Raw genomic sequence first — 24527 nt, forward strand, 5'->3', positions numbered from 1 at the left:
AGGCTAGAGCAGTGATGGACTTAAGCTTTAGGGCCAAAGCAGGGCATTTGTGGAGGAGGGAGATGATGAGGTGCCTCCAAATAGACTTTGAGAAACCAGTTCCTGAAATCCCTGTGTTTCTCCAGTAATTTTTAGTTAATCTTCAGGATGAATGCTTTACAGCTGAAACTCTTGTCACTGTCCGTATGAGACAGACACATAAGCAATATACATTAACAGTTGGGAGTTTTTTATGCTGTACTTTGCTTTCTATAGATTTTTTTTTTCTATGTATCTAACAGTTACATGTTTTATTTTGTTGCCTGTGATTTGAACTATACCCAGTAATAGCAGTGCCATGGGAATATAAGGGGAAGTTTATAGTGGATAATTATCCCATCCTTTAAAAATATTCTTTAATTGAAAGTACAGGGAAGTCTCTGTTAAGTAGTTCAGTAGTAACAAAATGTTCTGCTCTGCCTAAATGATTTCTGTGTAAAAGATACCAGGGACTTGTTCGAGAAATCAGTTCAACTGATCAGCTATTTCTTCATTAGAAACCCTCATCCTAAGATACAGAACTTCTGTTTAGCTATCTAACATGCACTGGTGTTGATTTGGTACTGAATGTTTTCTGGATGTTGGAGGGAGGAATGTAAACTGAGCTCTTCTTGCAGGTCAACAAACCCCAGGATTTCTAGTGAACAGACAGTATTTCCACGGGGAAACAATTTATTGCAGGGGGAGACAAGGAAGCAGGGCCTAGGGTAAAGTGACCTACCATAGGCAACTAATGGGATTTCAGAAAAACAGCCTTTCAAATGGCATTTGCTAGGTGAGTTATTAATGACAGACTTCTTATTTGTTTGGGGTTCTTAGCATGGTAAGATAAGAAACATAAGGCTCTGTTTTACACTTTCGATGTGTCAAGACAAAACTTTGGATGAAGCTTCATAAGCTGCCCTTAAATCTCTTTGAAAATTATCGCCATGCAGACAGAAAGTACTTTGTTTTACACAGCCAGAATAATCAGCTAGGCCTGGTATTTCCAGGTTGTGTCAAGTGTACTTTGGAAAAATAGCAGGATGTCAGGTGAAATACTCATCTAGATGTTGATTAAAGGAGGAATAGCTCTGTCTGTGCTAACATGTAGTACAAAAGCAGACAGCTGGGATAGCTACTGGGGGAAGGTACACTGGGCTTAGTTGTTTGAAACAATGGGATCTTGAAAAATCAATACAGTACTCAATTACCCAGGGCTAAGCTCTAGTGGAAAGGCAAATTAAGCTGTAAAGCTAATACTGCTGCTCTGAGCCCTTATATTTCTGTAAGCATCATTAAGTTATTGTTCCTAAAGTATAGAACCAATGGTGAGTAAATGAAATTGAAAGGCAACATGTTAAAATCCATAAAGGAAGGATTCTTTTAAATGCAACTTGAAGAAATTGTGAAATTCACTGCTATACTGCAAGACTAAAGTGTAAAGTTTCACAGTCAGAAAGGGATTAAAGATTGATGTGGTTGATGAGACCATCTAGTGGTGCACTTAATGGGATGAAGACAATTCAAGTAATGTAAATCTCTCTTAAACTGAGGGAGCTGTAAGAAACTTCTACCAAAAGTGTGGGTTATCCCTTACGATGCCTCCTGCAACAACCTCTAAAAGCTCTGTGTCTCTATTTTTCCCATTACAATTTCAACAGTACACCTGTGCTGTTGTTCAGAATGCAGTTTAGAGGCAATTTCACTTGTGAAGCTGTTTGACCTGTAGGGTACAACAAATTGTATAAAAAAAGGCAGTGTTAGACATGATTGCATATAACATACTTGGCTAACCAGACATTCTTCTGATCTAACACAATACAAGTTCCCAGTTGTTCAATTTAAAAACATTCTGGTGTTAATTTTTCAAGTTTTTCTATGTAATTTTAGAATGTAAGCAGCTACCTCAGAAAAAAAGAGAAGTCCTTTATTTCAAAGTTATCAGTAACAGACAAGTTGTGAGCACAAAATAATTTGGTTTGGGTCTGAGTATTTTTTTAACACTAAGCCTGATCTCCCAGTCGTTTCTGAATTGTTATTGACTGCCACATAATTTCATGTTGTGCCCGCCCTTAAGAGGAAAGAGGGGTGTAAATTTACCTGGGAGTAGGTAAGCCACTTAAATAATAATAATAATAAACCCAAATTTGTAGGGAAGGATATGTCAAATCAAAGGTAATGAAAAATGACAAAGAAGTAGAACATGGTAGGGGTTTGTTAAATTGCATACTGTGTGTGTGTGTGTGTGCACTTGCACACACTCGCACACACATCTTTGGGTGTGTACAGAATCACTGTTTAGCTTGTAGTGCAGTTGCTTATAAAGAATACAAAAGACATTCTGTTGTAAACTTTAAAGAATATTTAATAACTTTTAAAAAATAAAATGTATATTTTAAATTTTGTTCTTAATATGAATGCACAAAAATGTACCATTGTAATTGCAGCAACAAAATCCAAAGAACAGAGGAGACCTGCCCACTGTGGTAGGGTACCAGTGACAAGGGAGGAGAATTCACAATGGAATCCAAACAAGGTTTCCCATGGCAAGTCCCAGCGTGGTTTCTAACTGTCTAACTCAGTATCTATGCAGATCATTTACACTTAGCAAATTCTTGCAGATAAATTAGAGTAAATAAAGAGTCTGGGTTTAAAATAAATGCCACAATCAACTGCTGGTTTCTGTTGCTTACCTTTGGTGCTACATTTATAGCACAACACTGAAGCCAAGGGATAAATGAAAGGCTGTGACTTTGTCCATGCTGACAACCTCCAGTGCTGCCCTGGGGAGGTGTAAGAGGCAGCCCAGTCACATGTACTCAGTGTGACCAGTTCTTATTAGTTTGTGAGAAGTGAGGGTTTGGGTGGATTCCCTTAGCAGCCCTATTGCTGATGCAAGAGAGAGTATTTTTACAGCTTCTGTGCAGTTCCTCCCTCTCCATACTATAAACCCTACAATGCTGCATTTAAATGCTAATTATTGATCAAAGAATAAACCTTGATGAGTTTGTTTGATTTGAGGGGGGAGACCAAAGAATTATTAATAGAAAGAAACTAAGTGAATTTCAGTGATTGTGCACTGTATGATGAGGAGCTAAGTAATTATGTTGTACAAGTAATAAGATTTGTCTGCTAGTGACAGTACAGGAAAATAAACCATAGTCTGCTAAATATATGGTTTTTGGTTTTGGGTTTTTTTTTTGGTTGGTTGGATATTTTTTTTAGTTTTTTGGTTTGTTTTAATTTAATTGTGAAGATGAAAAGCCAGAAGTATATTGGACTGAATCTGAAAAGCTGAATTCCGATGTTGCTGAATTCAGTAGGTTCAGCCATATGCCCTGTGCTTTCATATCTTGTCATTATGCAGAAACAGCTATGAGAATAAATTAGGAGTGCTCCTTTATTCCTATATCCTTTGGTTCTGTCTTTAATTTAAATGTATTGAGTCCTCCTTCATGTTTAAAGATAAGAAGTCACAATAATATAAAAGGCTTTACTAAAAGCGACAAGACACTAATAGAAGCAATTGGAATGACTTCTGTGTTGCTCTGCCTGCATTCAATATCAGCAGCCTTTCAAATGGATATTATGTTCTACAGGTTACTTACATATAATCAACCAGTTTAATGTGAAGTTTTATGTGTAAAATGGAACTTTTTTTCTTTGCTTTTTGTTTGGTTATCTCTTTTTAAAGATTTTTGCTGTTACACATCACAAAATCTTCTGACCTTGTCAGCAGAGAAAGGATGCAGTGCTCTTAAGAAAATATGGTAAGTCTGAGGCTTGTTATATGCAGTGTGTTCAGAGGTATGAAATTGGATTGTGCTGGTAATGCTGTAAGCACCATAACAGTTGTTTGGTCTGTGTGGAGAGAGTTATTAACATCAAATATATGAAATAGTCCAATTCAAATTATGAACAAGTCGCAGTAGCACCTCAGTTGTTAGTGGAAGGATACTATTTAAAAAGAATTATGTGATCTGGGGTTTTTTTTGTTTGTCTGCTTGGGTTTGTTTTTTTTTTGTTTGTTTTTGGTTTTGGTTTTTTTTGTTTAGTTTTTTCCCTTAACTGTATTTTTTTGTTATAGTGACTGGGATTTACAAAGTGAGTGTTGCTTATACTCACTTTAGGTACTTGATTTTGAAAACCAAAGCAGTTTATCTTGTAAAGACACCTAAACTGTGGAAAATGATTAGAGGAAACCACAAAAATGTGACTTGTCTCCAGTCTGCTTCTCATATTTTTTTCCACTGAAGCTTTAGCTGAAGTCTGGAAGTGTTCTCTAAGAGCTTAGCACATATTACTGTGAGACTCACAGGAGAAGGGTTTGTGATCTCTCTTTTCCCTACACCACATCAAGCAAATTGATGAGAGTTGCTCTCTGTGGGAGTTCTGCACAATGGTTTGCTCCCATCAACTGAACCATCATCAGCCTGCTGTCTTTGTGTTAATTTTTAATGGCAGGGATCACTACAAATAGACTTGTCTACCTTTTATCTGTCTCAAAAAAAAATCAATGTTTTATGAATGCATTCATCATTCTGTCATGCTGCTTTTCAGTGGCAGAAACTTGGAGTTGTCAGCAGAAGCACTCCTGTGTACAAACAATAAACCAAGGCAAGAACTAATGGTACAGCTAACCTGGAATTGTGTCTGTGCAGGTTGAGAAAAGAACAGAGTAGAGAGAAGGCAGGAACAAACTTCCACCATGTTGGGCAGAGCAGGACAGTCTGCAGGTCAGCCTGGGCTCAAGAAGCAGAGAGCATGGAGACTGTAGTGATTGCAACATGAGTGAGCCTCTTGCTTGGAGTAAGGGCACCTGTGTGCGGGCTGCTTGCTCAGCTGGGGTTTGCTGGGGCTTGTTTTGTGTGACAGTAAAATCCTTTAGTGGTGGAGGTTGCTGTGATAGTGACTGGGAAGCCACATAAAATGCACACAAGTAATACATTACCAGCTAAATGCCCCATGGGGGTAACATTTTGGAAGATAATTGCTCTTTTAAGCACCAGACTCTCCTAAGCAATTTCCCAGAAAATATGAGGTGAGAAGTGAGTGAGGAGAGTGAGAAGACTGCAGGAAATCAGCAAAGAGACAAAAAATCCCCCAAATCTAACAAGTGAGAGTGAATCTGTCAAATAATGCAGATCCAGAAGAGGGTTAGTTATGGGTGTAAAGGATCAATAGGCTGTGGGTTGGCAAGTCCAGCTTTCTGCTGGAAATTGCCTTTAAATCAAAGCATGCAAAATGTCACTTGGAACTGAGACCTGCTGTTGTAAGCTGGGTAACTTTCTCTGTGAGCTTGATGCATGCATCCAGTCTGCAGGAATGGCTGCACTCAGCTTCCTGGGAAAACACAGCTCTGTGGTCAGCTCTCTGCTTTGTGACAGTGGCTGAGAGATCTTGCAATGCTGGCTGAAGGGCACAGGCCATCTGCATTGCTCTGTTTGCTTATTCCCTGCTGTGTCCCTTCCCTGGGGTGCTTTGGCTTCTCCCTGGCACACATGCACTACCTGGAGCTGTTTGCTGGCAAACATTTGTTTGAACAATAGGACACATCTGATTTTCAACCTCACCACCAGAAGATGTGCATAGGAGGGTACTACATCAATTACTTCAGCTATCAATGAGTGGTTGTTCCCTGGTTAAGGAAAGTTATGGTTTTGATTTCTGCATATTTCTGTGATATTCCAGAAAGTGTGGATTCTGTTCTAGCCAGCAGCTAGGTAAAGGAAAACCCATCTGAAAAAGTGACTCCGGTTCTAACAGAGACTGATGTGTCTTGGCTGTTGTCAGTGTGCAGCTGGGAGAAAAAAAAAAAGCTAAGCATAAAAGTATCTGAAGTCTTAATAACTCTCAGAAAAATGAGCAATGTGCAAAGGATTTTTCCCCAGAAAGGCAAACTCTATCATACCTGCAGATGATGTTATCCCAAAGTAAATTAATGAAATGGTGACATTCAGGGAAGGAACAGCTGACAGCTTTGTACACAGCTTCAAGCAGGGAAATGAGTGATATATTTTGGCAGACTTACTTACTTGAAACAGGGACGGCAAAAAATAAAACCATAGTAGACTGACAGAGAGAGCCCACTCACAAGTTGTTTACTGAAATGAATATACAGCTGAAAGTAATTATTCGTTTCCCAGAGGTATAAGTGATAGTGCCTTGTACAAGAAATAATACTTGGTTATTTCAGTTGGAATGTAAAATAGGATAGAAAGGTTTCCCCTTTCTGAGGTTAGATGCTGGGTATTTTCGCCTCCTTTCAGAAAAGTATGTGTTTATGAATGTAATATATATAACATATGCAGTCAACCATCTATATGCCACTGGCAATTAGGAACTGAGGCAATGTCCAATATTGTTTTCCATTAACAGCCAGGATCTTGCTGTACAGATTCCGATTAAAAGCCTGACTTTGCGGCGCGTAAGATTAAAAATACTCCTTTAAAACAATGTATTTCTGAAGATGGTCCTCTCCTGGCTACAAAATCATCATGAGACACTTGCAGGCAGGACTGCTTGATCTTGAGATTTTAGCTGTGTGCAAACTGTAGTAAAATCACAATTGCATTCAGTGCTAGCTACTCTGTACCTTCTTGCTGAAGAACATTTGTTTTCTGCGTCCTCTCTTCCAGACTGGGAAATGCAGGAAGGCAGCCTGGAAGCTTTTGCAGAGTTTGCCTCAGTGCCATCTCTTCCTAACTGGGTTTGCAGTCAGACCCTCGTTTGCAGCCTCTCTTGCCTTGCCACAGGCCATGGAAAAGGAACCATTGCTTTTTTGGTTTTCCTCTGCTTAAAGACAAGGCTGCTTCTTACCTGTGCCAGTTCAAGTACTGACTTTTTCTTTTCTTCCTCCTTCAGTAAAGTGGGGTGATTCACAAAATCTTCAGAAAGATAGCATTATACACAGTTTATAGTACAAAGGGGGGAAAAAAGGTCAGATGAATGAGCATGAAGGAGATTTCTCCTGTGTCCTTTGGAGGAGAAGCAGAAAGATTGGGAATGGTATCTATGCACAGTAGGTGTCTGCCTTGACTACCTGACAATACATGGTCATTGCAAAGGTGAGTCCGAGAATCTAAGAGAAAAGAAACAACAAACAATCGTTTTTCAGTAAGTAAAAAACCCCTATTTATTGATACAACAAGAAAAAAAAGAGAAAAGCATGACACTAGTTTTGTTCACACACAGGAGGACATGTCACATACTGCTTTTCCTGCCTGTTCATGTCCTTGTTCTATTCCTAGAGTCTGTCTGCCTTTTGTCCTTATCTGTATTGCTGTCTTACAGAATGAACAGTAAGAGCAGGGCAGAGTTGATTTCTCCATCAAGATCAGCCACCAGATACTGGGAAGAGTTATATTGGAAAAAATTTGGATGCCTTTTGCTTGAAAATATTTTATTGTAGCAATCCACAGTTGTGTGGGTACTGTGGGTATCCCTGTAGCTGTTGTTTTGAAAGACATTGGGTTAATCCCAGGCCCTACAGATGCTGTGGTTTGCTTGACTGTATTTTACTTTTCCAAGTGTATGTGAGCACAGGTCCCTGTGGGGGAATCACTGGAGACTGAACATGCATTAATCATGGCCATCAATGCCTCATCAACAATGGATGTGTTTTTCTACTCAGCCTATTCAAGAGAAGCAGCAGGGACTTGAAGGTTCTTCTCCCAGCCAAGCACTGACCTGTTGTGATGCCTCTGGTAGATTACTTCATCAAAAGGGGATGGGGGAGAGAGTTTTACTTTCCTTCCAGCTGGAGTACTTACATGAATGTACTAAGTGCTTGTTACTTTCCCTTTGCAACACCACTGCAAGATTTACCACTGAAATGAAGGTCTGCCAGGTAGAAAATTTTAGTGTATGAATTCTGTTTTATGCACTCAATTTTACCACTTCAAATTTAGTCTCTACATGAATAATAGTTCCTGTTAATGAGTACTTTGAAAGAATATATGAATATGCATATACATTATTATATTTATGAAGAAAAAAATGGTTATAAAGCTGTTAATCTTCCTCAACTCTCACTCTTCCACAGTGAAATCAGATTATTAATCAGATTATTTTGGTGTGCTGTTTATAGCAAGCAGTGGCCTTTGGGAAGTATCCCCGAACTCTGCCTTCTGCTTCCTAGCAAAGGAACACCTTCGGGGACAACAAAACGGTGGTGGGCTAAACTTGGTTTATCATCTGAAGCATGCACAACTGAGGAAGATTGTTCTGTTGCATGTGCTGTATGTCCTTCCAATTATGTCACTCTAAGATTCTATGAGATGTTAACATGAAATACTGTCACATACTGTAGGCTAGAACAAAACTGAAACAGCAGCAAAAGAGGGAGCCCAGCTCATTTCAGGTGACAGTGCACAGAAACTTTTGTCATCAGGTAGATTCAATCACATCAGGCAGCTGGAAGGCAAACTGAAAATCTGTTGTGTTCTGAGGTGTTTTCCCTGCATTGCATACATTTACTAGGAATATGAATTTGCATTTTTAAATTGTCTGAAGTGTTTCCTCCCATGCAAATTAACGATGTCTTTCTGTCAAAAATATAGTATTGTCTTAGAACTTTATTATATTTAAAGTATTTATGAGAAGGACTCTGACCATGGGCTGCTGGGGGTTTTTTGTGTATCATTTAAAGATACCCTAAATGCTGAATGGATGCCCAAAAGCTGTTTTGGTTTTCTTTAATTATGGTAATATATTAACAACAGTCATAAATTGTCTGTCTGCCATATGATTTTGTGCTTTTTTTCTCTAAGCATATCGGCTTACCATACTGGAACAAACCCCAAAACTCTACTGAATTTGGGTCTGTGAGGCATCAGGCATTTGCATTAATAAGCTGCAGCCAATACATGACATATGAGAGAGTAAGATACATGCCATTCTGCCTAATCTGTCATTAGTGGGAATGTGAGTAGAATACTGATCCCAGACTCTGTCTTGCTACTGCTAGTGGCATACCAGGAAAAAATAAACCAAACCGAACAACCATGGGTTAATCTGTAGTTTCATGGTGTTAATTAGGTTAGCAATGCCATCCTTTGTGCCTGCATGTTGAGTGTGAGAGTGGGGGAGCTGGAAACTAAAGCTAGATGTTCACTGAATTTAGGAAAGGGACTTTGAAGGAGCCTGAGCTCCAGCACAACTTTCACCTGTGTATCCTTGGGCTGTGCCACTGGTGCTTAGACTGTGGCACAACCACAGCAGGCTGGGTTAAAGGCACAGGCACCTAAGAGACAAAGTGGTGGACAGATTCTACTCTGACCAAAGTCATGGGGGAAAGAACTGCAACTCAAAAATCTGATAGGCAAGTCTATGCCAATCATACTTACTGAGTTTCTCTCCATTAATAGCAAGGGAGCATAGCAGGGTTGACTAATGGGCACCACGTCTTGATTTGTAATTTACCCTGGGCCTGAGGAATGAGGTTGAAGACTTAAGCTACCTCTAAACTATGCTGCAGTTTGATATTTAGCCTAAGTCCCCTCTGGAGAATAACTGGACAAATAAAGGCACCCTAAAGGCAGTTCATCCTACCCTGATTATGTGTCTGGAGTCCAGTCTCCCCTCATAAGTCCAGTTTCAGTCTTAAATAAACCACTTGATAAAGTGCCAGCTCTTTGCCGTGCATCATAAACCACTGTGCAGTGTTCCTAGTTCTGTGCCTTGTACACAGTATTTTAACTAAAGTAAAACACAAAGTACTTAATAATTTTGCATGATGGTAGAGGAAAATCATGTAAGATTAAAAACCTGCTTGAGCAGAGCATATATCTGAATCTATGGTTACTTAGTTGCAATTAGTTAGGCTTTGAAAACTGATATTAAACTGTACCTGCACCATAGCTGTGCACAATCCAAAGATTCCCACTGCCAGTAAGTTTTCCTGGAGCCATATTTTCACAGTTTCATAGCAAGGCTAAAAAAAAAAACCAAACCAAGAATATTGTATTAGCCATAAATATAGTTCTACTCTCCCTGGAATATGCAGCCACAGAAAAAATGGATCTGACCTAGCTGCTAGGTAGCCTGTATTATCTTTTCTATGCTGGAGCAAATACAATGTATTTTTGGGTTGAAGCTTGAACATGGAGTACTAATCCCAGTGACACAAAAAAGTGCACCTCCAAAATGCCGTATGAGCAGTGCTCCATATAAATTCAGCTAGTAACTAAAAATACTGTGCTGGTTTTGGCTGGGGTAGAGTTAATTTTCTTCACAGTGGTGGGTATGGGGCTGTGTTTTGGATTTGTCCTGAACACAAGGTTGTTATCTGGAGATATTTTTGTTATCATTAGGCAGGGGTTACATAGAGCATGGTTTTTGGTTTCCCTATTGAACTGTCATTATCTCAACCCACTCTTTTCTCACTTTTACTCTTCTGCTTCTCCCCTTGATCCCACTGGTGGGAAAGTGAGCAGGCAGCTGTGTGGGGCTTAGCAGCCAGCTGGGGTTGAACTACAACAAATAAACAAGCACTGGGTTTGGGTCCTCTTTGCCCTCTAAAACCCTACCAGAAGCAGTTAGAACCTCACAACGAGGCTTTCATTTTCTCAAATTTTAGGGAAATAAACCCTTCTTATAATACATACAAACACACAAAACCAAACAGTCCCAGTGCAAGTGGCTCAGTAGCTGCTCCTGCTGCACGTGGGCCCATTTCATGTCATTTTCCACCGTTTCAAACTGCAGTATGGGCACTCCTCCATTGTTTTCTTCCTTCTTTAAATTCTGCAGTAGCTCTGTTTTACTGGTCTAGTTTTGGGGAGGGTGGAATTGGCCCCTGTGAAACCTTTCTTTAAATAATAATGTCTGTAAGACAGCCTTGTGCACAAACAGTGTCTCCCTGTCTTGTAAACGTTCATAGCCAAGAATCATTCAGCCTTCAGTTAGGCACTTTTACATATGTATAAAGGAATAACTATTAATGCCCATCAGAAGCCAGGGGCTTAACCTGCACTGATTTTCTTGCTATCCTGAATAAAATAGAAGAACTTTTCAGTCCTTAAATTAAAAAAAATTACCTGAAGCTACTCAAGAAGTATAAGGAAGCTGTGTTTGATGCGAACTCAGCCTCTGTGAGCACCAATCCATGCATATGAAATCTCACTAGAAAGTGGCCGAGAGCTTTACTCATTGTCTTCACAAACCATTAGAACCACTAAAACATAGTTATAATTCCACTTCATCAGGTGGCCTTACTCCACATCCCTCCTGTGTAATTGCACTACCTGTAATTAGCACAAAGAATTGCTGAGCTAATTTCAGAGACATATTTAGGCTCTGACTATCTGTTCCAGAAAGATCTTGCTGAGGCCACTGTAGGGAAATTATCCCATGGAGTTTTGAATTTGATTACGGGCAAGTGCAGAAACTCAACAACAAAAAAATGCTGCTGGCAACTCAGTGGAACAGTTCCCACTTTTCCATGCAGTGGAAACCCCAGAATGAGAACTCCTGGTAGGAGAAGAGTGCTCAAGGCTCTCACAGTTCTCTTGCCTCAGAACTGCCCGGGCTGTGATAAGCTACAGCTGCTGCTCCAGGGCCTGTGTGTGCATGAACCATTTGCCTTTATTGCTACCTGACCCCAGTAGGTGGGACACTAAAAAGGACATTCCTGTCATTTCCTAGCTGGATGTCACTAGTCTGTGCTGCAGATCAGTGTTGGAATGGACCTGTCTGCAATGGGAAACAACAGCTTAGCGCCTACTGAAAGGAAACCAGCACATAAAAATAACTAAATAGGGGGTTTCATTGGAGGTCAAAGGCTACAACTCAACAGGAGCCTTCTGAAAGCACCTGATTAAAGGTGAATTAGGACTGATGAATGAGGTGCACAGCTTATCATCTGTGCAGTCCTGCGCATGACTACCTGCCCGTCCTTCACCTGGGCTGCAAGGCTGCTGCTGCCCTGTGCTGCAGAGCTACTCACCGCTTTCCACCAGGTCCCTGGGGAATGGAGCCCGCAATTCTCACTGAATTCTAAGCAGCAGGAGTCTGGCACCCGGGTTGTGTTGTACACTTCAAACCAGTCCGTGTAGTTGGAGACTCCACAGCATCTGAACTGGAAAAAGATGAACCGAGGTGATGCCGTAAGTGTGACCCGTCACTGACTGCCTGTTCTGACTTTGCCTCCTGGAGCTTGACACTCAGTGCATTTTGATTATACCAGCAGAGGCTTGAAAATTTAAAGAAATAACAGTACTTTCTCAGCATTGTCCAAACAGACCCTTTTCTCCACTCTTTTGTATTATGTTTAAATATAGCCTTGTAAGCAGGTAATGTTGATGCAAGAAGCAAAGGCCCCTGTTTACAGTGGAAGGGTACTGCAGGAGCTGAAACTGGACAACCTGAGACAAATACTGAAAATGAGTTATTGACTGATCAGAATTGTAACAGTTGTTTGCAGCTTGTCAGGAAAAAAGATAAGGTACAGCACCCAAGAGATGAAGATACTGGGATCTCTACAGCACACTACTCCTGGGATCATGATTGAAGTAAACAAGGAAAATTTCTCAGTAAGCTGTTAATTACTAATCCACTTTGAAAGTTTTTGCCAGCCAGCAAAAGATGTATTTCCTCCTCTGTGGTGCAGTTCTGTAATGTCATCATCTGAGGCTGCTCTGATAGTTGTGCCTTAAGTGCCTGCCTACAATGACACAGTGTGTGCAGAGATCACAACACTTCTAAATCGGAAGGAATGTTTAACTTTGGTAGTGGGATGCAAGGTACAGAAGCACACAGTGGTGCAGGGAATGGCTCTGTGGTCATCTTCCCCTTGGGAAGTGGTATATTTGTGTGAGAGGAAATAAGCTAGGACTCATTACCATATAGATGTATACACCATCTGTCACTCCTATGCAAAAGTATGAATTTGTTGGTATTTAGACACTTCAGCACAAATTAGTAGAACAAGGCAACACTGGACTGCAGAACTGCTCTCTGCTATTCACAGTACCTCACACTTTTTCAGGCCTATGCCAGCCACATACATAGTCCCAAAATTACTTGCCATGATCTTATTTTTTCAAATGTGATTTTATATAAGACTGAAAAGTATTTTTTGCATCTCTGTAGGGACCATTTCTCTTGTTTCTGAGAGACTCGTAATCATGCAGAAATCTGCATCACCAGGGCCAAAGACCTAATTGAGATCCTGATGTTTACACTGGCTTGAAGGAGAGTTTTCCTTTATTATGTAACAGTTGTAGAGGCTGTGGTAGTTATTCAGGCTGTGGTAGAGTTCTGTTCAGGTCTTGTTGCACACACAAAATGTGCCACTCCAGACCCATAGAGGGCAGAGGTGTCACACGCTGCCTCATGCATCATATGGATGCTTCAAGCACTCAGAAAGTACTCCTTGATAGAGATATTTCAGTGTTCACAGCGAAGTTTTTCTTCTGTCAAGGAAAAGTCAGAAAACTTTCCTGGACTAACATCTATCCCTCCAAGTTTCTGCTCCTAATTTCGATTTGGTCTGTGGCAGGACTCAATCCTCCACTTGGAAATGTTTGATTTGTAAGTTTACAGGCTTCATTTTCTACAAATTGACATGAAACTAGAAAAAAAATTTGTGCCTTTCTTTTTTTTCCTCTATGTTCCTGCACAGAAAACAGGAGGTCCATGTGTAACAGGTCCCAAAAGCGGGTAGGAGCAGCCTGGAACACATGGCATGCATTTGAGGAAGGCTGGTTTATTTGAAAATCTAACAAGAAGAAGGTCTTGCAGGCTGTCATCATTAGAGTCAGGAGGCAGCTCTTTGATAGACAGTGAGAAGTGACAGCTTGTAAACAGCAAGCCTTAAAAATGTGGCTCATCTGTGATGTAGAGAGTGCAGCAGCAAGGGCTGAGACATTTGAGTGATGTTCTGGCCAAACACAAGTGACACAAGTTTGCATAAATCAGAACTAGGCTCCTTCTCCCTACAATAATGCATGGCTGAAGGTGTCAGTCTGACAGACTAAGGAGATGAAGATGAAGCATGGGTTTTGTAGCCAAGTGCTCACTAACAGGTTGAGGACAGCTGCTCCTATGAAGCCTGTGAAGCAGAAGGTGACTAGGCCATGAGCTAGGATTTGAGACTCCAAAGAGTAAAAATTCCTGGTAAACCACAAGGTGAGAATAGGAAGGGATGCAGTTGCAAAGATGAGCTGCAGATGGACACAAACTGCCTGCCCACAGAGATTCTCTGTACCAGAACACAGCAGACACAGCCATGGGAGAATGGGCTAAGAGAAGTTCAAGGTATAAATAAAGGACATAACACAGGATCAACAGTCTTGGGACTGGAAGAAATAGTATCTGTAACTATAATATTTTGGAAGACAAAGGAAGGACGAGCAATGGGATTATGCAGTGGATGATCCATAGCCCTAATCAAGAGGAGCTGATGAAGACATCAGAATTCTAACACCACAGAGACCTGAGCGCAGAAGCAAGTGAGGGAGCACTGCTCAGTGAAGGCCAAGTCCCATGCCTGGCATCTCCAGGGAGCAGGGGCATTGGTCCATGCACAAAGATGCAGGAACGAGGAAATGAGCAGCAATGGGATTGAATGGGCCACCAGTTCAGATTCAGCAAAGGGGTCCAGCTAGAAGCCAGAAAGGCAGATAAACTGAGAGTTCAGAAAACTCAGAGCTCTCACTATGGATGTCTGAGTAGAAGAGATAGAGTGCAGGAGTGATTTTGGATCATGTGACAAGCAACTGATTTATCCCAGGTTGATGCAGCTGAACAGTAAGCAGACAAATTGGTGAGAGAGATGAGGGATCATTAGAAGAAAGGGGAATATGGAGGACTTTTTTTAGACTCCTCTTAGATTTGAGAGCAATGTTCTCTCAAAAATTGGCAAGGTTTCTAGGCAGGGGTAGTTGCAGATAGGCCTACACCTGGAGTATGAAGAAAGCTCAGGGCACATGAAGGATTATGTCTGTCACCAGCAGTTTGTTGTACCCAGTTCTACCACAAAGGTTGATGTTCTGCGAAGGCCAGGCATGAAAGCATTGAAAACTTGATTCTTGCCACAACTACATTCATTTTTTGGTCACATTTACACTCCTGTCTTGTTCCCTTCACAAGTTAAATTATAAGATTACACAAGGTTGCCTGATTGCTTAGTTCTGTTCCTACTTTGAACACCTACATTTTTTAAAAGAATTACAAACTAAAACTAGCAGTGCTTATTTTGGGGTACCCAGACTAACACACCTTAAAAGGAGTATTCTATTAAAAAGTTTCTATCTCAGTGCAACTCCTGATAAGGAGTTGGACACTTGTACATATTTTACAGGTAATCCCAATACTGAAGGCTAAGTAGGCCTTATCTTTGCCAAATTCCTGCAGACTCAGTCAGGCTGGGATAGGGTTTGTGGAAATAAACAGGTATTTAATCCTAGTTGCAGTGTTTTAGCAATGCCTTGTTTTCTGGTTTTGTGAACGGGGCAAAGAACTAAAGACAGGGGGCTTTCCATACACCTTTTTCCTCCATCACTGCAAAATAGTGAATAATATAGTTTTGTTCTAAAAATCAAGTTTAATGGGTGGTTTGGATTACTTCAGCATTAATTCTTAAGTATGGCTTGATCTAATAGAATCAGTGACCGGGAAGAGGGAGATGGGTCAAATTTCTTCTCAGTTACAGTGGTCTAAATAGACATGAAAAGGCATTACACAGCAGCAAAAGTGAGCTGAATTTGCTCACTTTAGTGAAGCTAATAGGTTTTCTGCATGCCTCTCAAATTACTGCCTGGTTAGTTAAAAGTAGAAGTGCTCAAATATTGATCACAAAGATGTTGGCGATGAAGCAACATTTTAAAAATTAATGCCTGTTTCTCATTTTCTAATGATCTCCACCTGTGACTTTAACCAGTCCTGGTGAGTAAGGGGTTTAATGCAGTTCAGGGTAACTTACCTCCTGAACTATTAGAATTTTAGTCATGTTTGAAAATCACTTTGTAAGCTTTCGTAGTCTTCAGTCACGACACACAGAATTCATCTGCTTGTGTTTCTGATCCTTTTAAGGTTTGAAACGCTATTGAGAAAGGCTGAGAGTTTGGTTAGCTGAAGGTATTAAAAAGAAATCAATAGAATGTTCTGATTTGAAACAGCTCCCTGACCTAGAGGCTTACTAGGACTGCAAAATGAGTCTACTGCCTTTCCTCTCATACACTTTGCAGGTTTGCAGCTTAACCCAGCTCCTTTATCGGTAACATGACCAGCTCAGGCATCAGCCAAAACTGCAACTTCTTTTTAAAGACAGGCCCTGTTTCTTCCTTGTTTCCAGTTTCTTGAAAATGGTAGGCTTCTGTTAAAAAGAGGAAAACCATTTCTCAAGGCACAAAGGCTTCGGAAAAGAAAACCTTCCTCAAAAGGTGCTCAGGTCTTTCACGCTCAGACAATCACCACTCACAAGTCGCTGTGTGCATGGGCATACACACTCCCAGTCAAAACTCCCCTCTGATTTGTGACTGGCCAGTCCACAGAAATCATCTAAATGGGGTTCCTTGGAAAAACATTTTCCTCCTTTTTTCAGCCAAAGCTGCCATACACAGTAGTACCTAATGAATGCAGGATGGGGATGATCTCTATCTAAGTAAATCTTGGGAGAAATTAAGAACTATGCCAGAGTGTCTAAGCTACTGCTTTAACCACTGCTCAGGCTCTGAGAAATACTTTTACAAAGAAAGGAGTGCAAATGCAGAGGGGACAAGGGCTCATTATGATTTCTGTTACTGGCATGTTTTTTACATGGCGCTTTTTTTTTGTGAGGCTGCTGTTTTCCACATAGAGACACAGGCCATGGCTCAACCAGTAACTAATGTCTCCCATTAGGAAAAACACTGTCCTATATGGCAACGTGGTTGTTCTACTGTGGGTGTTGTTGAGAGCCTTAGGAGACAGAATGCAAACAGCAAGCCTGGGCTGGGACTTCCCTTGAAGAAAATCCCCTGTATTGCTGTAATCCTCCAATCAGTGATTACACTCTACTGATTAGGGATGTAAGACATAATGATTATTACACAAAAACCCCCCAAGTTGGCATTTAGATAGCTCTATTCAACTGCAAAGTGTTTTACATAATTAACCATGATGGGATTGTCTTTGCTGCACCTCTGTAATAGTCTATTCCCACACAGTTTTGAAAGATACATGCGAGAACCAATTATGCAAAGTGGCAAAAATGGATCTTTGGGAGCTCTTCCCCGTTTCTCCTCAGTGCCCAGCATGGGGAACACAATGACTTTGATGCTGTGGCACTGCCAGGCTGGTACGTGGTAATTTCACAGTGGCCATGAGAGAGTGATGTCCCCTGGGGATGGCATTTTCTTGTCACCTTTTGAGCTCCTAGGAGTTAGCTAACATGAGTTTCATCTGAAACCTGTAAGGCACTCTTTAAACTATAATGAGTTTCAAGACCAAAGGACTTACCAGGACAAATTACTGTGATCTGCAGCACTACACAAACCACAGACTAGTGAGTCCTGCCTCAAACCTAAGCTGGTCATGAACTGTGACCATTTCCTTTAAGCAAAAAGCCAGGTCTTATTCTTTAGAGAAAAAGAATTTACTGTGTACAACAGCATCCTACCACTTGATATGTCTAACTTGAGATTTAAGCTCTTGGATCAATTACAGAGCCCTTTTCTCTCACAACCCTCTTTCCTTCCTGCTCTCTTTTTAAGGACTGCAATCACATCACTACTTCATCTTTGCCTGTTTAGGTAAGGCCTTTAAAATTTCTCACCATAATGTCACTTTCCAAAATCCTTAATATTTTTTTACATCTTTTCTGGATCCAATCCAATTGTGAAGCTTTTGGAAAAAACGTGACTATATGAACTAGACATTGCATATATTGTTACACCTATTTTACACAAAGGGGAGCAGAAGTATGGTGTCTACATCCCATAAGTCTTCCAAAAACGTTTTCCACCACCTTTGCTATATGCTTTTAAGTTACTGGGGTGTCACTGAAAGCAGATCAATACTTACTGCAAGCATTTTAATAATAGTAGTTTTTACTACATTTTTACTACACATAATTAAGTTACTGTAAAAGAGTAAACTTTCTAATACTGTTGGATATAAGCAACGATATTAAAAATTTTATCTATATTTCACACATCTTACTCTCAGGTTAGCCCCACATAACGCATTTCTCTTGTCAGTAATTGATGCCTTCTCATATTTGATGTATTGGAAAAAGGAAAAAGTATTGGAAGAGGAAATTATTAACAGTATTTTAGAATGCTGAGACCTTTCAAAGGTAACTGAAAGAACTCTTCATGTGTAGTTGTTTGGATGCAGGACTGAAATTGGTCTGTTTGCTGGACCTGAGCTGTCTTTGACACACAAGTGTGTTGTAGGCAACCTACTGCACTCAACACAGATAGGTCCTGCAGACCCAAAGATGTACAAGGAGTTTGGCCAATCAGTCCTTTTGTTCTGATAATGATCTCAAATTTTTAATTTCTCAGATCATTTCTTAGAGGTCTATTGTTCCTGTTACCTTGTATTGTCTAGAAGAGAAGACTTTGGGAGCACTGGGAGAGGTTACTGTCTTTGATCCATTCAAGACATCAGACAAGACTAAACCCCTCCTGTCTGTACCACACTTGCATCTCTAGAAGAGAAACTGAAAAAGCTATGCAAGATATTTTGAGTGAAGTCAAGGCAGTGTAAGTGCTTCTGCCTAAAGCAGAAAAGCTGGAGCACTTTTCCATTCAAGAAGCAGAGAACATGAAATCAAGAAGATCACCCCCAGGAGAACTGACTGAACTGAATATGAAACAACAAGTACAGAGCTAATAAACCTGAACTGTCAGCGATGGTGTTACCTCAGACAAGGACAGGAGGGGGAAGCCAGCTACAATGTTCACCAGTCCTTAGCAGATGAACACTGGCAGAGGGCTGTCAGAGAATCATGACAAAGGAACAATTGTGTTGCAGTGACAACACAGCAAAAAGCATTCCCCGTCCACCTGTGATGGAGGATGATTGCATTCTGCTGGGGAAGAAGTACTGACTGTAGGAGGAGGTTGCAAACACCATGGTCTGTTTCCATTTTGACTCACTGCTACTACAATAGTAGCAGTGAAAGGAGACAGGACAGAAATGAAAAAGTGGTTGAAGAGGGTCTTTGCTATCATGCTTCTGCTCTTCATCCCAACACAAGCCACCCCTTTGACTTCAAAGAGAAGGTACTGCTTGTTTCCTGTCTGACCGGCTCCTTCGCCCTCCACATAGCACAGAACTGCATGATATTTAGGCATCAACTTAATATAATCTTCTTAAAGGAAGAAGATATTTCCTGCCAAAGGAGAAATAAATAAAAATTACTATTTGTTACAAAAAGCAGAGAGTTTAGTTGCTAATGTGCTGACTGGGTGGGAGAAAGAGAGTGGCTTGGGATTTGGAGGTATAATTAGGTTCACGCCCAAAACATGCTGTTACAGAACCCAGAAGGTAAAGAGGAAGAGGTAAAAGAGAGAGCTCAGACTTACATCTGTTTGAATGATGCTCCATGCATTAGTGAGGCCAATATTTCCATCTGTCCCATACAAGTGAAGTCCTTTCTTCAGATCCCGTTGAGCATACTTGTCAATCTAAAACCAAAAGCACAAGACACAGAACTTGAAATTTGCTGAGTATCACATTTCAGAATCGAAGTGCACAGAACATAGAGATGCTGGACAATGGTCCTGTACTGAAATCAATAAAAGCTTAACCAACACTTTGTAAATAACATGAGGAGTTCCTCTTCTGAGTTCATGTTCCTGTTTCCCATCACAGAGACCTTTAATACATCTTTTCCCTTCTCACATAACTATCAAAGTACTACAGGGAGACTGGATGCAGTTTAACCACTCATTTTTGCAAATAAGCCTATCCATGAAAACATTAATCTACACACAGTGTTCCCTTTTAGCTTACTATCTTTAATTGTGACCAAGTGCATTAATGTGTACCCTTCCATACTGGAAAACAGACAGACATGGTGTATTCCCTAGTGATTGCCCCTCTGGAACTCATCATTCCAACAGGGGGAGGCGTGTGTCTAAAACAATATAAGCAATGCTAATTTTGAGTTAACAGAGGCAGCAAAGGTATTCTGCTTCTGCCATACACTTGGGCTTTACTTCTGCTTTGTGCAGTCAGAATTGTTTTCTTGACTGCAGCTGCAAAAAAGGTGGATGAAAAGAATCTTGTGGAGTGTAAAAGAGGAATTTTCAACCCTCTACATCATAATTATTATGGGGAAAATATTAAGTTACTCAACAATACGACTCTACAAAAATACTATGACCTCAAAAGCTCACCAGGAAGCTTCTGCTATATGTGCAAAAGATTGTGCTTGATCTGTCCAGTTCTTTTTCTTCCTTCCTGAAAGTTTACCAGCATCATGTTGAACCAGCAATAAAAGAGCTTTGAGGCAGTACAAGAAACAGCACAACTTAATCTCAGCACCTTAACTACCATGCAAGGCCTTTCTCACAGATGCCTTCCTTGAACAGCAGGTGCTGTGATCCCCCATAATTATCAGTAAGCTGCTTTTGGCTTTACACAGAGATTATATGTAGTCACTAGTACATTAATTAGAACACCAAAGCTGAAAGCTGTCATTAAATTTGGAATTAGTTGAGAAAATTACAGGCAATAAACTATAAACTTATATGTGTTGGGGATTCCTAGCATTCACTTAAGAATTAGATTGAACTGTGTTTGAGCTCTGCCCTTACCCTCAGCTCCCTGTGTCTCAACTGGATGTGCTGTGGTCTCCAGCAGAACCATCAATTAGGACAGAAGGGCATGGTTGTGATGCCAGTCTCAGAGAGGCTTGGAAATTTAGTTAATGTGCTACAGAGGCAGTGAGGTAAATTAATTGTTGAAAAACTAATTCTTATTCGGAAACTGACCAAGGTTAAGAGGAACAGGGTAACTGAGGGCAGGTGGGGACACAAATCCAGCTAGGTGATCATTACCTTGAAGATGAAAGAGAAAGATTTATTTTTAATATTAATTTTTCTCACCTGAGAATATCTGCCCTGAAGAGTGAGAGAGCTACACACCAGTCTTAAGTTCATATCAGCACTAATATGGAACAAGGGATAGAAAAGTGATTCTTATCTGAAGGGTAAATGCCATGTTAACAAAAGGATGCAAAATGCAAAGTTTGCATCTCCTCATTCAAGTTTTGCTTTGCAACCTTGACATCCTATTTGAGAAGGATACTAACATCATGATAATTTATTAACTAACCATTCATAGAAGATGAAGAGCAAAGTTTTGTTAGTCCATGTGTGCTTTAACGTGGTCTCAAGAGATTGTATCACCAAGGATTTCTGATCTGCTTTCTACCTGGGGAAGACTCACTGAAGCAAAATGAAAGCAAGTCCTCTCTTCCTCATAAAATTAACCACTTCTCCTGCTCAAAGAGTGCAAGGCCTTTATACTGGGAACACAGCTGCCATCAGATTTCTGTATTTCAGAAACTAAGTAACCAGCAGAGCATTAGTCAAGAAAACAGGCACTATGTGACCAGTTCTCCCATTGCTATTTCAGAAAGCCTCAGCATGAAGTCCTGCACATGGTATGACCCATCATTATTTGTTGTTTCAAAAATAAAATGCCTATTAAAAAATCTTGCTTAGAAGAGGATGTAAGTTTTTTTTAGAATCCCGCACCACACGTGTCTCATTTCCTTATCTCTCCTCTCATCTCTTCGCAAGCTGAAACTTTGAAAGAGGCAAACACATGTTGTGGAACAGTATGGCCAGATTGTTTTACCTTTTTATTTCATGTCCACTGACAGGGAGGGCATCTGGAAATACCAGTTTTACACATATACACACACAGAGAACTTTATATTGATTTGAGTGATGGCAAAGGTAGGATTTTACACAGTTCTCTTTTACTAAAGTTTCCATCTGACCTTCTGATCAAGTGTGCTGTACGTACAACAGTGTGCTACCTTCTGAAGAGCAGCTGATTTTAAGTCTCCTTGTCACAGAGCTACTCCTTGAAGCATTCATACTCTTCTGTTTGCTTACACTAGGGTCAGAAAGGTGTTGATCAAACCCCAGGAATAAGCTTGAACAGAACAGCTGAGTTTGTGGGTGGCTACTGGGCTCCAGGAGAAATGGGGAACAGGGGTCGGCCCTTGGCCTCCTGGAACTTGTGTCTGCAGCTGAAGTACCAGCAGGAAGCCCCCCCACCCTCTGTTTCCATTTGTTATTATTGTGTTACCTTGCATGGATTAATCAGTGTTGACGTAGCCTTGGACTTCCTAATTAAACCGCAGCACTGCTCTCGCTCCCACTGTGAGGAGCTCAGTCTCTACGTGCAGTCCTATTAGAAGCACACTGACCTCTGCTCAAATAACCTGTGTGCAAGGTTATAAGATGGATATTTTTCCCCCAGTTGAAGCACCGCTTGAAGCTCTAGATGTGTGATTCCTACTGGCTTTGACTAGAGGGGGATAAGTAAAATCCAAGGCCTATTTGTGGGGCATAGCTGGCAAGTGCTCCTCCAGGTCCTCCTGTTTCCTTCTACCCCCAATTTTTTTTCCTTCCTCTAAATATTTTTAGAATAACAGGAACTTTTCAATATGCCTTTATTCTAATTGTAAGTTTGATTTAAATGAAAACTCCCAAAACACCCCCAGCTGTCTCTTCTGCCTTTAATTTGAATTTTTCAGAAAATGATCTTTCTGAAAATGAAATGCTGCGCTGCAGTGATTCATCACATCTCCTGACAAATGATCCTACCCAATATTCACCAATCTGTCAGCTTCCCTTATTTATCTCTGAGCTACCAGTCCTCAGCCAGGCAAAATGTCTATCTCAAATCAGGACTGAAGTAATATATTTAATATTCTGCAATTTGAATCTGCTGCATTCTTCCATACACAAGCCAGGCCCTTCACAAATCACAGCTCTAGTGAAGTAGCAGAAAGAAGAATAACAAAAACTCTCTGCAGGCAAACTGTTGCTCTAAATGAGATGCCTGTTTTTAGACATGTGCAATACCAGAGATTTCTTTAGACAAAAGAGTTTCTGAAAGATTTGGCAGCAAGAACCTTTCATCAATCTGTTAGTGAAGAAGAGAAAAAAATCTTTTCCTCCTTGGGATTCATTGGTCAACAGATGAGAGGGGAAAGCTTGAAGCTGGCACACCATCCATGTAAATTCCTGTAAGCCCTGGGTTTAGACATACTAGAGCCTTGCCCATGCTCATCAGCCCCAACAGGTTCCAGTGGTGTTTCTGGTAGGGTAAATGTGTCCCAGTATGGTGATCCATTACAATCCATACCTACAAGAGAAGCACTTCTTAGAGCAGGGCATGCATATTGCTGCCCTTTATCTAAGCTAAGATCCTGCTCCTACTGTAAACAGTGGCAATACTTTCTCACTGACTTCCATTAGGCCCTAATAGGGCACTTAAATCTCTCACTGTCCTATTACAAAGACTTTCTAAAAATATATATATATATACTGATCTAAGGTGGCCAGGTCATGTGCAGAGAGTTTCAGGTAAAGAAGGAAACTCAGTATCTGAACTGAAGAAGGGAAAGCTACAAGAGATGTGGCAGGACTGGAGAGAACCTGCCACAGAGGTCAGGAAAAGTTGCCAGAAGCTGGATGTTAGAGAGAATGGGCAAGGATCCATCTGAGCCTCACCTAAACTACAGCCAGGACAAAAGATTGCTCAAAAAAATCTTACTCCAGCCTGCATATAAATCCAGGCCAAATTAAAGTGTTTCCTTCTTAACCTGTGTTCCCTTGAGGCAGCTACTTAAGCTGTAGCAATGTACACACAAGGCTGCTTTTACTGTCAGCTTTGTCCCCTCACTGCCTCAGAAATCCAGAGCCTCTGAGCAGAACTGTGGCTGGCTGGCTGACAAGCCCAGCTGGAGAAGGCAGCACGCTTCAAGAGGACCTGGGGCTGTCAGACTCTACCCTGTCTCCTTGAATAAGACAACTTAAGAATAATTGAGGATGAGATAAAAACTGTAATATTAAACAGAAACAACTAAACTTCTGCTTAGCACAGACATGCTGAAAGCACTACATGAACATTCTGCACTGCAAACACCCAGGTTTATAATTAATTCCATCTCTGTTTTACAGATGGGGGACTGCAGGGGCTTTCTCAGTTCCTGGGGGTGGTTTCACAGACCTCTCACTCTCTGTCTAAATGAAGGGCTTTAGAGTTTATGTACTTACTGCTAAGGCACGAAACAGAAGACAAATACTGTTCCCTGAGAAGCCCAGTCCTGTAATTTTGCTGCTGATCAGCGGAAGGAAGTGCTTTGAGGAAAACGTCTTGGGCAAACAAGAGAATTGTGTCTGTGCAGAACTCGGGTATTACCAGTATTTACAGCTAATATGACGCAAAACTTTGATCAAACTGAAGCTCCAGCAATACCGAAGGCATGAAGTCCTTCCCCCTGTCCCAGCACACGGAGGGGGAAGGTGGCTTTGCTGTAATCT

General features: G+C 40.8%; 1 protein-coding gene and 1 long non-coding RNA gene across 17 annotated transcripts in view; one reads left to right on the forward strand and one right to left on the reverse strand.

Annotated features, from left to right (window-relative positions):
- Positions 1–656: 656 nt before the first annotated feature.
- Positions 657–9035, forward strand: LOC147652519 (uncharacterized). The gene is made up of 4 exons (XR_015288714.1): positions 657–814; positions 2469–2567; positions 3716–3791; positions 7315–9035. It is a non-coding gene; the product is annotated as an uncharacterized LOC147652519 (long non-coding RNA).
- The window catches only part of TSPAN4 (tetraspanin 4), a 415828-nt gene continuing 397400 nt past the window's right edge, over positions 6100–24527 (reverse strand). For all 16 annotated transcript variants that reach the window (XR_015288709.1, XM_086895703.1, XM_086895711.1 and 13 more), the window contains 4 exons: positions 19539–19640; positions 11969–12100; positions 9872–9955; positions 6100–7102 (listed from right to left, as the gene is read on the reverse strand). Coding sequence is in view for 15 of the 16 variants with exons in the window: in XM_086895703.1 (XP_086751829.1) it covers positions 7034–7102; positions 9872–9955; positions 11969–12100; positions 19539–19640 (387 nt within the window). In the remaining variant the exon portion in view is untranslated. The remainder of the gene's footprint in view (positions 7103–9871; positions 9956–11968; positions 12101–19538; positions 19641–24527) is intronic.

The sequence above is a fragment of the Cyanistes caeruleus genome, chromosome 6 (assembly GCF_971803275.1).
Source record: "Cyanistes caeruleus chromosome 6, bCyaCae1.hap1.1, whole genome shotgun sequence".
Taxonomy (NCBI): domain Eukaryota; kingdom Metazoa; phylum Chordata; class Aves; order Passeriformes; family Paridae; genus Cyanistes; species Cyanistes caeruleus.